Below are 14,747 nucleotides of genomic sequence, written 5' to 3' on the forward strand. Positions count from 1 at the left end.
TCTATTGTGTGGGACAATTTGAAGAGTATTGGTATTAGCTCTTCTTTGAAATTGTGGTAGAATTCTGCACTGAAACCATCTGGTCCTGGGCTTTTTTTTTTTGGGGGGGGGAGACTTTTAATGACTGTTTCTATTTCCTTAGGGGTTATAGGTCTATTTAAATTGTTTATCTAGTCTTGATTTAATTTTAGTATGTGGTTAACTATCCAGAAAATTGTACATTTCTTTTAGATTTTTCAATTTTATGGAGTACAGGTTTTTGAAGTATGGCATGATGATTCTTTGGCGTTCTTCATTGTCTTTTGTTATGTCTGCCTTTTCATTTCTGATTTTGTTAATTTGGATGTTCTCTCTCTGTTTTTTGGTTAATTTGTATAAGGGCTTATTTAGCTTGTTGATCTTCTCAAAGAACCAACCCTTTGTTTCATTGATTCTTTGTATTGTTATTTTTATTTCTTTCTTTTTTTTTTTTTAGTTCATCATGCTGTTTAATCTAGCACATTGCCTAGAAAGGCTTGTACAAATACTCCTCCAGCATGTCTCCTAGAGACCATTTCACCCACTGCTCTGTTTGGCCGCTAGCCTCTCGTCCCTCTCTTCAGCAATGGTGAGGCGGATTCCTTTTCCTCGGGGAAGAGAAATCCATGGTTTGTTGCCCTTGCCAGTAACAAAAATGTTGGAAAGCCGGGTGGCAAAGCTGTTGCCATTGGCATCTTTCACATGACCCACATCAAAAGAGCCGGTATGTCTTTCTCTGTTTGTGATCACACCAATTCTTCCCAAGTTAGCACCTCCAGTCACCATACACAGGTTACCGGTGTCGAACTTGATGAAGTCGGTTATTTTGCCTGTATCCAAATCAATCTGAATGGTGTCATTCACCTTGATGAGGGGATCAGGGTAGTGAATAGTGAGAGCATCATGGGTCACCAGATGTGGGATTCTTTTTGTGCCCACAAAGATCTTTCTCACTTTGCATAACTTGTACTTGGCCTCCTCAGGTGTTATACGACGAACAGCAAATCGACCCTTGGTGTCATAGGTCAGACGGAAGTTCTCTCCAGTCTTGTCAATGGTGATGACATCCATAAACCCAGCAGGGTAGGTTCTATCAGTCCTGACTTTGCCATCAGTCTTAATGAAGCGCTGCATGCAAATCTTTTTCACTTCATCTCCAGTCAGGGCATACTTAAGTCTGTTGCTTAGAAAAATGATCAGAGGCAGACATTCCCTCAACTTGTGAGAGCCAGTGGATGGACGAGGAGCAAACACGCCAGTCAATTTATCCAGCATCCAATGTTTTGGAGCTGCTACATGCTTCAGATGTTTCTTGGGACCAAAAGCCATGGCTGCGCTGGGAACGGAAAGAGCGTTATCTTTATTTCTATTGTATTGATTTTAGCCCCCAATTTGATTATTGCCTGGCATCTATTCCTTTCACATGATAATAGGCACCTCAACAATTTTTTGAGTGTCTTTAGGGCAAAATAATATTGAGATGTTGAAGTATCTAGAACGCTGGGTGACAGGGAAAGGCTCTCCAGGGGCAAGATCATGCCACTTGCTTGTACTTTAACAGCGACAAAACCCTTTTCATTCTGCATGATTCTCTGCCATACCCTTTGTGCTCCAAGGAAAGACAGAAAAGTTTCAGTCCTGATTCCTAATTTCTCTCTCTCTCTCTCTCTCTCTCTCTCTCTCTCTCTCTCTCTCTCTCACACACACACACACACACACACACACACACACACACACACACATTTTGTTTTCTGACAGGAATTCAGGACCAAGGTGTTTAAAAGTTCCTTAAGACCCTTGTGGAGGTGCTGTCATGTGTCTAGGGTTGAGCTGGAAATCACCTCTCCTCTGGGATAGAGCACCAGGAGATCATGAACATTTAAATGAGGGAGAATATCTCATCACAGTTACAGCAGAGTCTCACTTCTCACGGTGATGCACACCATCGTGCTACCATCCAGCACTGAGGTGAGTGACCAGAGCTAAAGACATTAGAAAGCACTCCTCGGAGATGCCATGCTCATTTTCTTGAAATCACCTTACTTTCTTCACTAGTGCCCCTCTTTATCTTAGTTGTACTTAATATCTACATTAAGAATTATTTCAACCGCTCTGCTGAAAGGAAGGAAGATGGGAGGGGAGGAAGGAAGTAGGAAAGAAAAGAAGGAAGGAGGGAAGAAAAGAAGGAGAAAAGGAGGGTTGACGAACAGATACAGTAGTAGGTAGAAACAAAGTTGATTAAAAAACCAGACATGGTAGGGGAAAGGGACTCTGGTATTGGTTTTGAAAGTGGGAACTTGAAAAGGCTTTTGGATAAAATTGGAGCTATTTTCAACTCAAAGTAAAGTAGATGGTCTCGAATTCTCCCTAGGATGTGTAAACCCTTTTCTTCCAAAAGCTGTTACCAAGTTCCTCTTATCATTGATATCACCTCCTTCCATGCTTCTATCTATACTTAGTCAGCCTCTGTCTCTGTCTCTGCCTCCATCTCCATCTCCTTCACCCTTTCTCTATCTTTTTCTGAATGTCTCCTCTAAGTTTTCAGTTTTTTGTTTTGGTTTGGTTTGATTTGGGTTCTGGTTTTTCATGATAAGGTTTTCTTTCTTTCTTTTTTATGTTTGTAGCTGTGAGCTTATTTTAATTTTTTATTAAGAAATATTTTATTCATTTGAAATACTGACCACAGGCCTCCCTCTCTTCCCTCCTCCTGCCCCCTCAGTCCTCACCCCCAACCAATACCCAAGTCCTTCCTTGGACAAGGTCAAAAGCAAGAGAGTTTTGTAGCTTGATCTGCTTAAGGGGCCCCCTGGCAGTAGGAAAGGATCCATCCCTGGTGCATGAGCTGCCTTTTTGGAGCACATTAACTGTGTTGGGACTCTTTGGACAGCCGTGATGTTGTGGTGGGGGGTTGGCGGTGGGGAGGGAGTGTTGGATCTGTCACAACTAAAGATAGCATTTCTTTGTGTAGTCCTGGCTGTCCTAGAACTGTCTTTGTAGACCAGGTTGTCCTCAAAACTGTCATTATTATATGGCATAATTTACACTGAAAGCATAATCTTTTTAATTTAGCTTAGATTTTTATTATCATATATAGTATCAGCTTTCATTATGACATTTTCAAACAAGTTTATTTTTGATTCTCCTCTTCTCTTCTGCTCCTCCAATATCCTCTGAACCCTCTACATATTCCTTAGAATCCTTTTCACTTTAATGACCCAATTGCCCTGTTTCCCCTCCTCTTCATTCTCCAATAGTTCCCTTTTCCTCATCTTTTGATCTCCTTTCTGCTTGCATAGCACATAACCACTTTTCTATATAGTTCCAGAAAATTTCATGATTTCATTTTCCTTTACAGATGAACAAAATTCTAGAGAGTAGAGATACCACATTTCTAGTGTCTGCAGATGAACATCTAGGATGGACATCATTTCCTTACTATTGTGAGTACTGTAGCAGCTTAGGTGGATGTGCAAGCATCTCTGTGGTAGGACGTAGAGACCTTTGGGTGTATGCCCAGAAATTACATAGCTGTGTTATATTATAGTCCTACTTTTATTTTATTGAAAATCTTTGTATTTATCTCTATACTGAATGCAGTACTTTACCCTCCTACAAATATAGAGTGAGGATTCCTTTTCCACATCATCAGCATTAGTTGTTGTCTCTTCTCTTGTTAATCTTTTGAGGGGTACAATGGAGTCTCTAAGTATTTGTAGTTTGCATTTCTCTGGTAGCCAAGTGTGTTGAACACGTTTTTTCTTTAAAAAATTATTCATTTTACATACCAACCACAGATCCTGCTCTCATCTCTCCTTCTGCTGCCCTCATCCTCCCCTCCTCATCTACCTATCCCATCCCCTCCTCCAAAAAGATAAGACCTCCCATTCTGTCTCCACTGAATGTACCAGGCTTTGCTGAATATTTTCAAAAAGCTTTTACTTGGTAAATGTGTGGTTTTTCTTTAAAGAACTTCTTGTCCATTTCATTAACCTGTTTGTTGACTAGAAAGTTTGTGGAGTGACTGTTTAATCTTTTTTCCTTTATACATTCTATGTTTTAAGCCACTGAGTGAAATACAGAAGTCAATGATTTTCTTCCATTCTGTAGATTATATCTCCACTTAGCTGGTAGTAACCTTTAATGTGCAGAAAGCATTTAAATTTCTGCAATTCCATGCATTTATTCTTGGTGCATTTCCTGCACTCATTAGCCTTGTTGCCTTTACCTATATCTTATATTACTAACATTTTTTCTCTGAGAGTTTTAGTATTTCAGCTTTTGAGTAATTTATCACTATTTTTTTCTGCAGGGTGAGGGGATATAAACATAGGCCCATTCTTTTACAGGTGGATATCAATTTACACATACTCATGCTGGGTCAGCATGTCTGACAACTAACTGAGTCACACCGAACATTCAAGAAAGAAGTGACTGTGTCTTTCTGAGATTCTTCATGAGAACAGCTGAGACTTAGCAGGGCAATGGTAGGGAATACCAGATCTCTCATTTATCACTCTTACTCAACACTAGTCATTCCCTGTGTGGCTTTGTATCCGCTCATGTCCCCAGATCCTTGAACAGCATTTGCCATTAAGAACAACAAAAGTTGATGACACAACACATTGGAGATCCAATGGATCTTGATAGTTATTTTCTAATTTTGTAGAAGAATAACAACACTAAATTTATAGCTTCTACATTTTACTTACCTATGCACTCTACACTAAGGTTCTTTTCCTCTATATGCTCAGCAACTTTATCTCCTACATTTATTTATGTTTACCTCTTTTAATTATACCTGTTTATACAGTATGTGATGATCTGTCATTGAAACATCAACGTGTATCCCCTCACTGTATTTTCTTAATTACTGGTGATGATGAGCCTCATTTTGAAACAAGCTGGACATTTCTGAAATGATTTTAGGAATTTTAACAAAGTCTGGAATGCATTTTTGTTTCTTTTATATTTTAGTTTTTTTCAAGCTTAGTTTCAAATATTCATTTTATGGTAGAGTGAGTAGTCATTGATTAAGAGTACATACTACTGTTAACTTGAATGTGTGTTCAGTTCCTAGCTCCTACCAGTGGCTCACACCTGTCTACAAATCCAGCTGTAGAAGATGCCAAGTCTCTGGTCTCTGTTGTCACTCACACTCATTTGGGGGCTCCCAACACACATATAATTAAAACAAGACAAATCTTAAAATGAAATATTCTTTAAATATTATGAATATTTAATCAATCATTGTAAATATGATTTTCAATGTTTTCTGTTGTTTCTCTGGGTGAAATTTGAAATCTGTTTCATGTGAGTTTCAGGAATAATAGCACGTTTTAAAAATTTGTTCTTTGAAATTAACCCAAAATCATTGTGTTTAGTCAAAAACAATGAATACATTAGTATTCTAATTAATTCATTTACTTTAGATTTTTAAGAATGGTTTCTCTGTGTGTGGAGTTCACTCTCTTGGAACTGCCTCTATGGACTGGATTAGCTGCAAATTTATAGATCTGTCTGCCTCTGTCTCTTGAGTTCTAAAATTAAAGGTGCTACCATCATGTCCAGGGAAAACATACATCTTTAGTAAACATATTAATATTTCCCCTTACAATAACAGAGAAAATCTCATTTTATAAAGAAAACACTTTTTAACATTCTTTTTCAATGAGATAGCTATGTAAATTCAATAAAGTGGTGAATGTTGTATTTAAGCTAACTTCATGAAGTAATGTACACTCATAATGTGTTTCTAGAGTCTATTAACTGGGATACCTTTATTTACCTTTTTCATAGGAATGAAAATGACTCCTGCAAACTTGGCAATGGGAATTTTCCTCTTCTCTCAGATTACAGTGAGCATGCTTGGCAATTCCTCAATACTATTTTACTATGTCATTTTGATATTCACTGGAAAGCATTTAATGCCCAAAGACCTGATCCTAGAGCACTTGACTTTTGCCAACTGCTTGTCTCTCATCACAAAAGGCATTCCACAGACAATGGCACACTTTGGATTCAAGGATTTCCTGGATGATGTTGGATGTAAATTGATATTGTATGTTTATCGAGTAATGAGAGGGATGTCCCTGTATGTCATGTGCCTATTGAGTAGCTTCCAAGCAATCACAATCAGCCCCAACAACTCCAGGTGGCACAAGTTTAAACATAGAACCACCAAGTACATTGGTCCCTCCTGCTCTCTCAGCTGGCTTGTGCACATGCTGTTAAACATCTTGACTCCAGCAAGAGTATTAGGCCCCGTTTACAGGAAAAATATGACTAACTTGGTGAGTAATGGATACTGCTCATGGTTTGTTTCCGGTAGTGTGGCAGTTGCACTGTATATGTTCTTACTGTGCTTCTCTGATGGCCTGTGTCTGGGTCTCATGGCCTGCTCGAGTGTCTCCATGGTGAGTCTCCTCTACCGACATAAGAGACAAGTCAAGCATATCCACAGTGCTCACCACTTTCTGAAAGTCTCACCTGAGGACAGAGCCACCCAAACTATCCTCATCCTGGTGTGCACATTTGCCATCTCTTACTCGGTGTCATCCATTCGGCTTGTCTTTAGGACCTCCTCCAAAGGTCCAATGCTATGGGTAGAAAGTGTATTTCTATATCTAGAAATTTGCTTTCCCATAGTTTGCCCCTTTGTCCTCATCAGAAATATCAAGTCTATTTCTAGCCTGTTTTTACCCTGCTGTGGTAAGAGTTAGCTCCCTCCAAGTCTTTCATGAGCCCTGTTTGTTTGTCTTTTCATATATATTTGCATATTTTTTCTTATCTTTTGTGTAATGCTAAGACGGCAATTTGAAGATATTGAGCATCATGTACCTGTTTCCTATGTCAGATGGTCTGATCAATAGTCATTTTATTATAGCATTTTCTTACAGAATTTTCTATTCAATAATGAGAATTGTTCATACACATGGAATCATCATATTATACAAATTACTAGGTGACAATTGGCAAAGTATAGGTCAACATGAAAAAAATATGTATGGGAATCCTGATCTTATCTGAAGTATCAGGAACAGATTTTCAGTTCTTATGGGTGTGGATGAGGTGTTTTTATTTTGCATGCATTCGTATTTTTTCCAACATGTATGTCTATGTACCACATGCAAACCTGCAGAGGTCAGAAGAGGGTGTTCAACCATTAAGGACTGGAGTTACCGGTGATTTTGAGCCACCATTGAGTGCTGGACATAGAGCCTGTGTCCTCTGGAAGAGCAATCAGTGCTCTTAAGCACCAAGCCATCTCTCCAGCCCTGAGAAGTTTCATTACAGTTTTTTTTTATTTTGTGTAGCTGTGTGTGCCTCAGCACATGTATGGTACCATGTGAATCCTACTGCCCACAGAGGCAAGGAGAGCATGCTGGATTCTCTGGAAGTTGAATTACAGGTAGTTAGGAGTCACTCAATGTGATTGGTGGAAACTAAACTCAGTTCCTCTAGAAGTTCTCTAAATGCTCTTTAACCACTGAACCAGCCCTCCAGGTCCATACTGGTATTTTTTTCTTCTCATATGTCGAAACTATAATCCTTCAAGTATCATCATCACTAGTTTGAAAGTGTTGTAGAAAAATGGAGCGAACAGAATTCACCTTAAGAAAATTAGCCTCAGAAATGCAAATATTACATTTTCTTTCATGTGAAGTCAAGGAACCAAAAGGAGTCAGAGTGAAATATGAACTACTGAGAAGAGGAAAAGAACCAGAGAGCAGGAAACGGGGACACAGTCGAGACAGTGAAGAATGAATAGGACACAAACAACTAATGCACATGTGTGAAAATATCATGATGCAATCTATTGCTCTGTACAATTAAGACATGCTTTAAAATAAAAAAAAATAATTAAAGCCTGTCTCCACCACCCTGTTTTACATTTGGTTCATTTTATTCACATGACTATCTCCATGACTCTAGCTGCTCCATGCCATGTTCTATAACATCCACTTTCTAGAAGGTTCATGAAAATGTTTTATTTGTGTATAATTCTATTTGTTACTCAAACTCATTTCTTCATGAAAATATTCCTCTAACCTCCAGCTTTTCCCTGTGGAGTAAAATTAATAATATACTTTTTTATACTAATTTTCCTTGGAGAAAATTTCTCTTTTTCTGCAAAGAAAAGATGGGTGTAGCCTGGGTCTTCTGGTCCCTAGAGAATGTACACCCCAATCACCCAAGTCCTTCCCACTGGGGGATAAAAGCTTCATCTTCTCATGGCGTGGGGGCGCTACATGTTAACACATGGAAAAAATAAAAATAAAATAAAAATAAGAAAAACAAAACAAAACAAGCCAGGCGGCGGTGGTGGTGCATGCCTTTAATTCCAGCACTCGGGAGGCAGAGGCAGGCGGTTCTTTGTGAGTTCAAGGCCAGCCTGGTCTACAGAGAGAGAGATCCAGGATAGGCGCAAAGATACATAGAGAAACCCTGTCCCAAAAAATCAAAATCCAAAAACCAAATACCAAAAACAAAACAAAACAAAACAAAACAAAACAACAACAACAACAACAAATACATGGACATGGGGCAGAGACTTTCAATCCTGAGTTTAACACCATTGTTAACAGGCATTGACATATTATTTCTAAATAACAGTGACACCACCAAACCATAAGTGCCCTCCTTGAGTCTGTTTAGACAGTCTGTTTCTACATGTTTAAGTTTCTTTCATTCAGATAGCTCATCTTTAGTTTTTCTTCCATTTGCCTATTTCAAGAAACAGGACAATTTTCCTTAGTTGTGTTTGTCTGAAACTGAGCATTTTTAAATCTTCTCTGATTTAATTCTTAATCTCTTTTCTAATGCATTATCTGTGAGCTTTCTCTGCATCTTACAGAAATTACCATTTGATCTTCCAACCCCAAAACATCTGAAAATTTTATTCTCATTTTGTTGTTTCTTCTAGTCAGTAGTTTGTCTTATCACTGTATCTTATTTCCATAAAACACAATTTGGATGTGAACATGCTCTAAAGAAGGAAGGTTACTAAATGCTACAGTTAGTCTTGGCTTAGATATTTCAGGAGAGTGCTTTTTTTCTGCTACCACAAGGAGGAAACTTTTTGATTATTGGGAAAATGTGAAAGGTGTTAAGAGATGGGACCATGTTGCCACACAGATAGAAATATATGGGGTTTCATAATTCAACTGTGGTTACATGGCGCAATACTGTTTCTGGTAGGAAATTTGTCATAAGCTCTTTGTTAGGCATATGTTGTAAACAATGCTAAGTCTGGATCCTATGGCACTGCATTTGCCAGGCAACCATTTTGCCTCCAGTATATCCACTCTCCCAGAAAACAGTCTTATCTTGCATTAGAATATGAGTAAAATTGGATGAGAAAACTTTTTACTAGGTTTGCAATTTTTCTATGAGCTTGAAATTATCTCACATCATAACATTTTTTTTTAAAAAGACAATTAGCTAAAATAATAAAACTTCTCACTTCTCAGTTTTGCTTCTTTGGAAGTGTTGAATTACCATTAGAAATTTAGAGGAAGGATTTTCAAAATATGGAATTGGAAAAAAATGTTACTTTCAAAAAGCACACACACACACACACACACACACACACACACACACACACACACACACCATATCCTACAAAGCAGCAAAGACATAGGAACCTAGGAAACAAGGGAAAGCATTTGATGGATGTGTTATTTCTCTTTCTTGTTACTGTGACAAAATGCCAGACAAAGGCAAATCAAATAAGGAAAGATTTGTTCACAGCAGTCTGAAGGCAGAGTCCATTATGGTAAGAGAGTAGCAGTGAGGGAAGTTGGAGTTGTGGTGAGAGAGCTTAAGGTGTATGTCACTGTTGAGTTTGCACTCAGGCAGTAGTGATAGGAATGGGGTTCCATGGAAATCCCCAAACAACCTAGGCTGTTACTGACACAAAGATTGTTTTCCTCAAAGTGGCTATGGGGTCCCAGTGCTGAGGACAACACCCACACAAATCATTGAACATGGAGAAGGAGAACTGGTGTCTACATGGAGCCTTCACTCCTACATTCTAGTCTCTTTGGAGCAGGAAGGTACTCAGCAGAAAACCAACAGAGAAATGTAAATACCAACCCAGTCACAAAATCTTTGACCTGTAATCTTTCCTGCCTGTGAAATACTCTAGGGCAATTGTGACACAAATTTGTGAGAGTAGCCAACCAACACTTAATATGACATAAGTCACACTCCATGAGAAAGAAGACCATACAACAATGCTTGAGTAAGCAAGAACCAGAGACTAAGTGTTCAGAGAACTAGGGTAAAACTGTTTAAGAAAAAATGTATCAATACAAATGACTCCTAATGATATTCTGCTATTCTCATAGAGATTTTAACACTCAAAAATTTCAGCATTATTGTTTTAGAGGACTTTAGATTTCAGAATTTTTAATCCCTGAACTTCATGCCTTTTTTGGGATTATGACATTTAGGGTTCTGTCTTTTGTGCTGAGGTCAAGAAGTTTTTTGAATAGAGACCACAGTCTTTCTGATGAAATCCTCAACATATTAATTTCACAGCATATAATTCAACCAAACAAATAGAGTGCTTTTAGAAAACCAGTCATGGTAGCTGTGGACGTTTGAATGTAATTGGCCCCCATAATATCATAAGGAGTGGCAGTATTAGGAGGTATGGCTTTGCTGGAGTGGGTATGGTCTGTTGAAGGAAGTATGTAACTGTGGGTGCAGGCTTTGAGATTTCCTACACTCAGGATCCTGCCCAGTGTGTTAGTTGACTTACTATTACCTGCAAGGTGTAGCACTCTCAGCTCCAGTACCATGTCTGCATGCATGCCACCATGCTGTCTGCAGTGATGATGATGGACAGAACCTCTGAAATTGTAAGTGAACCATCCCAATGAAATGTTTTCTTTATAAGAGATGCCATAGTCATGTTGTCCCTTCACAGCAATGAAAACTCTAAGACAGAAGTTAGTACCAGCGACTGGGGTATTGTGATAAGCCTGACCATGTGTTTATTTGGAGTAATATGGACTTGGGGACTATGGACTAGAAAAGCAGTTGAACATTTTTAGTGCTGCTTGATGGGCCATACTTGGAGGAGTGAGGGAAAAAAGTGGTACTGTCTGTGACTTGATGGACTATGGGGTGTAGGGAGGGATATATCAAGAGGTTTCAGAGGAGAAGTATTTTATTATGTTACCCAATGTTCATTCTTGTGATATTTTGGTGGAGAAAGTGGCTGCCTTTTCACTTTATTCAAAGAATCTTCCCGAGGCTCAGTTGAAGAGTTTGGAATTAATTCTGTTGGCAGAAGAAATCTCAAAACAGCACAGTAGACTCTGGTAACTATAATTAAGATTTATAATGAAAAGGAACAAACTGAGCAGGGTAAAATACAAATGTAAATTTCAAGAAAAAAAGAACATCAAGAAGTGGAATGGACCCAAATCCTGTGTCCAAGGAGATAAATGCCTTGAGAATGGAATAAAGGTAATGGTGACCTCTAGGCAAGATCTCACCCCAGATAAGTTTACAACTTGGAAAAAGGAACTGAAGAAAAGCTTAGAGTCGAATGTGGTGGGGCACACCTTTATTCCCAGCACTGGGAAGGCACAGGCTGGCAGATCATTGAATTTGTGATCAACCTGATTTGAAGAACAAGTTTCAGGACAGCTAAGCCCAGGCATTGAAAGATAGAAAGCTGATTTAGATTTTGTTTAATGTGAGTGGGCAGGGGAATGTTCCAACCCAGTAAGGAGCAGGACTTGGCATCTTCAACCATGGGGTTCTGGCCTTAGAGTTAATGATAGAAGAAATAGAATATGTAATTAGCCTGAGCCAAAGGAAAGCTGCTGAGACCAAGCATGTGTCAGGGGTGTACTTGAACGGAGGCCTAGAAAGGCCATTTAGTGAAGGTTTGAATCGAAAGCCCAAATTGCCTAGGAGAACCCAAGATATTAGAGATGCCAGAGTTGTGGGATACCCACAGAAAGAGCCGCAAAAAGGGAGTGGAACCAGCCCAAATGTAGGAAGTGTGTTGCAGTCAACAAAGCTGAACAGTGTTGGACATCTGAAGATCATTTCAACATGAGACATGAAGGTGCAGTTTGGAGTTTGCCCAGCTGGATTTTAGTCTTGCTTTGGTCCAGTATTTCCTCACTATGCTCCCTTTCCTATGTTTGGAATGGTAATGTATATGCTGTGCCATTATATTTTGAAAGTATGTGATGTGTTTTTTCTTTTGATTTTATAAAGGATTACATTTAAGTGATTGTATGAATCTCAGAAGAGACTTTGAATTTTGGACATTTAATCATTGCTGAGACTGTGACAGACTATGAGGACTTTTAAAGTCAGACTAAATGCATTTTGCATTATGATATTATTATGATGCAATGGGGGCCAGAGAGTGTAATGTGATAGTTTGAATATAATTGTCCCCCATCATCTCATTGGGAGTGGTACTACTAGGAGGTCTTGCAAAGTTGGAGTCGGTGTGGCATTGTTGGAAGAAGTGTGTCATTGTGGGTGAAGGTTTTGAGTTTTCCTATGCTCAGGATACTTACTGCCCAGTGGATCAGTCAACTTCCTGTTGCCTGTAAGATGCCTGCACTCTCAGATCCAGAACCACATCTGCCTGCTTGCCTCCATGCTCCCTGTCATGATGATAATAGACTGAACTTCTGAAACTGTAAATGAGCCACCTTAATTAAATGTTTTCTCTGTAAGAGTTGCTGAGGTCATGGTGTCTCTTCACAGCATTAAAAATTCTAACTAGGACAGTGGCACACACCTTTAATCTGAGCACTCAGGGTACAGAGGCAGGTGAATCTCTGTGAGTATGAAGCCAGTGTGCTTACACAGCAAGTTCCAGGACAGCCAGGACTGTACAGGGAGATACTGCATCAAAAAGACAAAATGAAACAAAATAGACTAGCAAAAAAGAGGTTGCTTGAAGTAGTGAAACAGCTCTGAAACCCCAGAACTGGGGAGGTAGAAGCCATAGAATTAGAGTCCAAGGTCATTCTCAATTACTTAGTGAGTTTGTATGCAGACTGGCTTACAAGACACCTTTATGCAAAAACAAGCAAACACCAAAAAAATAGAAAAGGAAAGAAAAAGATGAAGGAATAAAAAAAAATCTATTCATTTTGACCACACAGTTTTATTTTCTCCCTAGACTAGAGTGTTCAAGTCATGTCTATCAAACATCATGTTTTCCCAAAATGAAACAGTCACCTCTCTCTGCCTACACTGCTGAGCCTGGTCCAGCCTGTCTTTTTTATGTAGGGCTGCAGACACCTCCTGGGAACTGCCTTCTGTCTAATTCCACTGCCCTAGGTTTTCCCCTGTTCATTGCAGCATTTGGGATCAAAACTATGGAAATCAGGAACTTCTAACAGGGTTGGAATGAACACTATATGAGAGCACAGCATCAGAATTCCTGGGAGATGAAGTCAGTCTTGATGCTCCCTCAGTGTGGTACTGTCCCCTTTCACTACAATGACTTGCAATGCTTGCTTAGGATGTCATCTCCTTCCAGAGAAGCCTCAAGCATTGCATGTGAGACACAGAGCTGGGCCTGAGTTAGGATTCCATCTGTGACTGAATCATCTGGAAAGGTTAATATCCCCTGTTTTGTGTCCTTGCTTGTTTATGCTGCTGTTATTTATGCATCTGTCAGGTAACAATGAAACCAACCATAACGGTTAATTTTTAGTTATTTTTTTTTACTTTAATCACGTGTCTCTTCTTTTTTTAATTCATTGCTTTTATACATCCACAAATTGTTGAAACCGATCCTTAAGTCACAAGGCAGATACAGAACTGTCATGGTTGACTCTTTCTGAGGATCCTCACCAGAATGGCTTCACTGTTCAAAAAGTCTTTTAACCCAGAGTCACCAGCAAATGACCTTGAATTAGACAATGCAGAGCTCATTCCAAGCCAGTCTGGAGAAGAAATCTCTGACTCCTCAGGCACACAGCTCAACTTTCCCCCAAATAATTGGGCAAAGCAGGGGCTGCAAAGATCCTGGGAGATGTTTCCCTCATGGTTGTAGCCAGAAAAGCAGAGCAAGCAGCAGGTGATTTCTCAACTGGTCTTGGAGTTTTTTCCCCAAAACTATAAATTATAAGGAAAAATTTGCCTTGAAAGAAACATGGGTATCAAGTGGCAGGAACCCTGGGAGTTTCACGGAAGGTCTCTTTGATGAGTGTTAGAGCCTCCTGTCAAGTCAAGGTGAGTTCCTGGGGTGAGAGATGGCTAACTCAGGAAGACAGTCATTTTGAGAAGAAGTACTGAGAAGGTGTTGTAGTTTTTATTATTCATGAGAAAGTACTGCCCCCAACAAAAACCTTACCAGGGAGAATACCAAGTGCCCTAAATTAGCATAAATATAGCAAAATAAACCCTTTGCTGGTTTGAGGGACACACTTAAATGTAATTTATTTACATGGTGACAGAGAGACTGGGGAATTAATCTTTGGGAACTAAAGTCTTTAGAGGAGATACCCCAGTCTTAGAGATGCCTCAGTCAGGGAGTCAGGGAGGTGCTTACAATGTAATCATGAGGTCTGAGTTGGAACCTCAGCACATACTTAAAAATAAGGTTTGAGACAATAGCATGTGATCCTAATACTTGAGATGCAGAAACTGCGGATCCAAGATGTTACATGTCTTTCCAAATTTGCTAGTACACATCATTAAGGCACTGTGTCTACACAGCTGAGTTGGCAGAA

The 14,747-nt window shown here is 39.3% G+C and overlaps 1 protein-coding gene and 1 pseudogene across 1 annotated transcript; one reads left to right on the forward strand and one right to left on the reverse strand.

Annotated features, from left to right (window-relative positions):
- Positions 1–467: 467 nt before the first annotated feature.
- LOC131902739 (small ribosomal subunit protein eS4, X isoform-like) lies at positions 468–1,350 on the reverse strand. Its single transcript, XM_059253729.1, has one exon. It carries the CDS (start codon positions 1,345–1,347, stop codon positions 556–558), a length of 792 nt encoding a protein of 263 aa, XP_059109712.1. The 5' UTR covers positions 1,348–1,350; the 3' UTR covers positions 468–555.
- Positions 1,351–5,749: 4,399 nt separating this feature from the next.
- LOC131902740 (vomeronasal type-1 receptor 4-like) lies at positions 5,750–6,737 on the forward strand (annotated as a pseudogene).
- The last annotated feature ends 8,010 nt before the right edge of the window (positions 6,738–14,747 follow it).

The sequence above is a fragment of the Peromyscus eremicus genome, chromosome 1 (assembly GCF_949786415.1).
Source record: "Peromyscus eremicus chromosome 1, PerEre_H2_v1, whole genome shotgun sequence".
NCBI classification, from domain to species: Eukaryota; Metazoa; Chordata; class Mammalia; order Rodentia; family Cricetidae; genus Peromyscus; species Peromyscus eremicus.

Coding starts and splice junctions, on each gene's coding strand:
- LOC131902739 (XM_059253729.1), bottom strand. CDS start 1,347: ATGGCTTTTGGTCCCAAGAAACATCTGAAGCATGTAGCAGCTCCAAAA.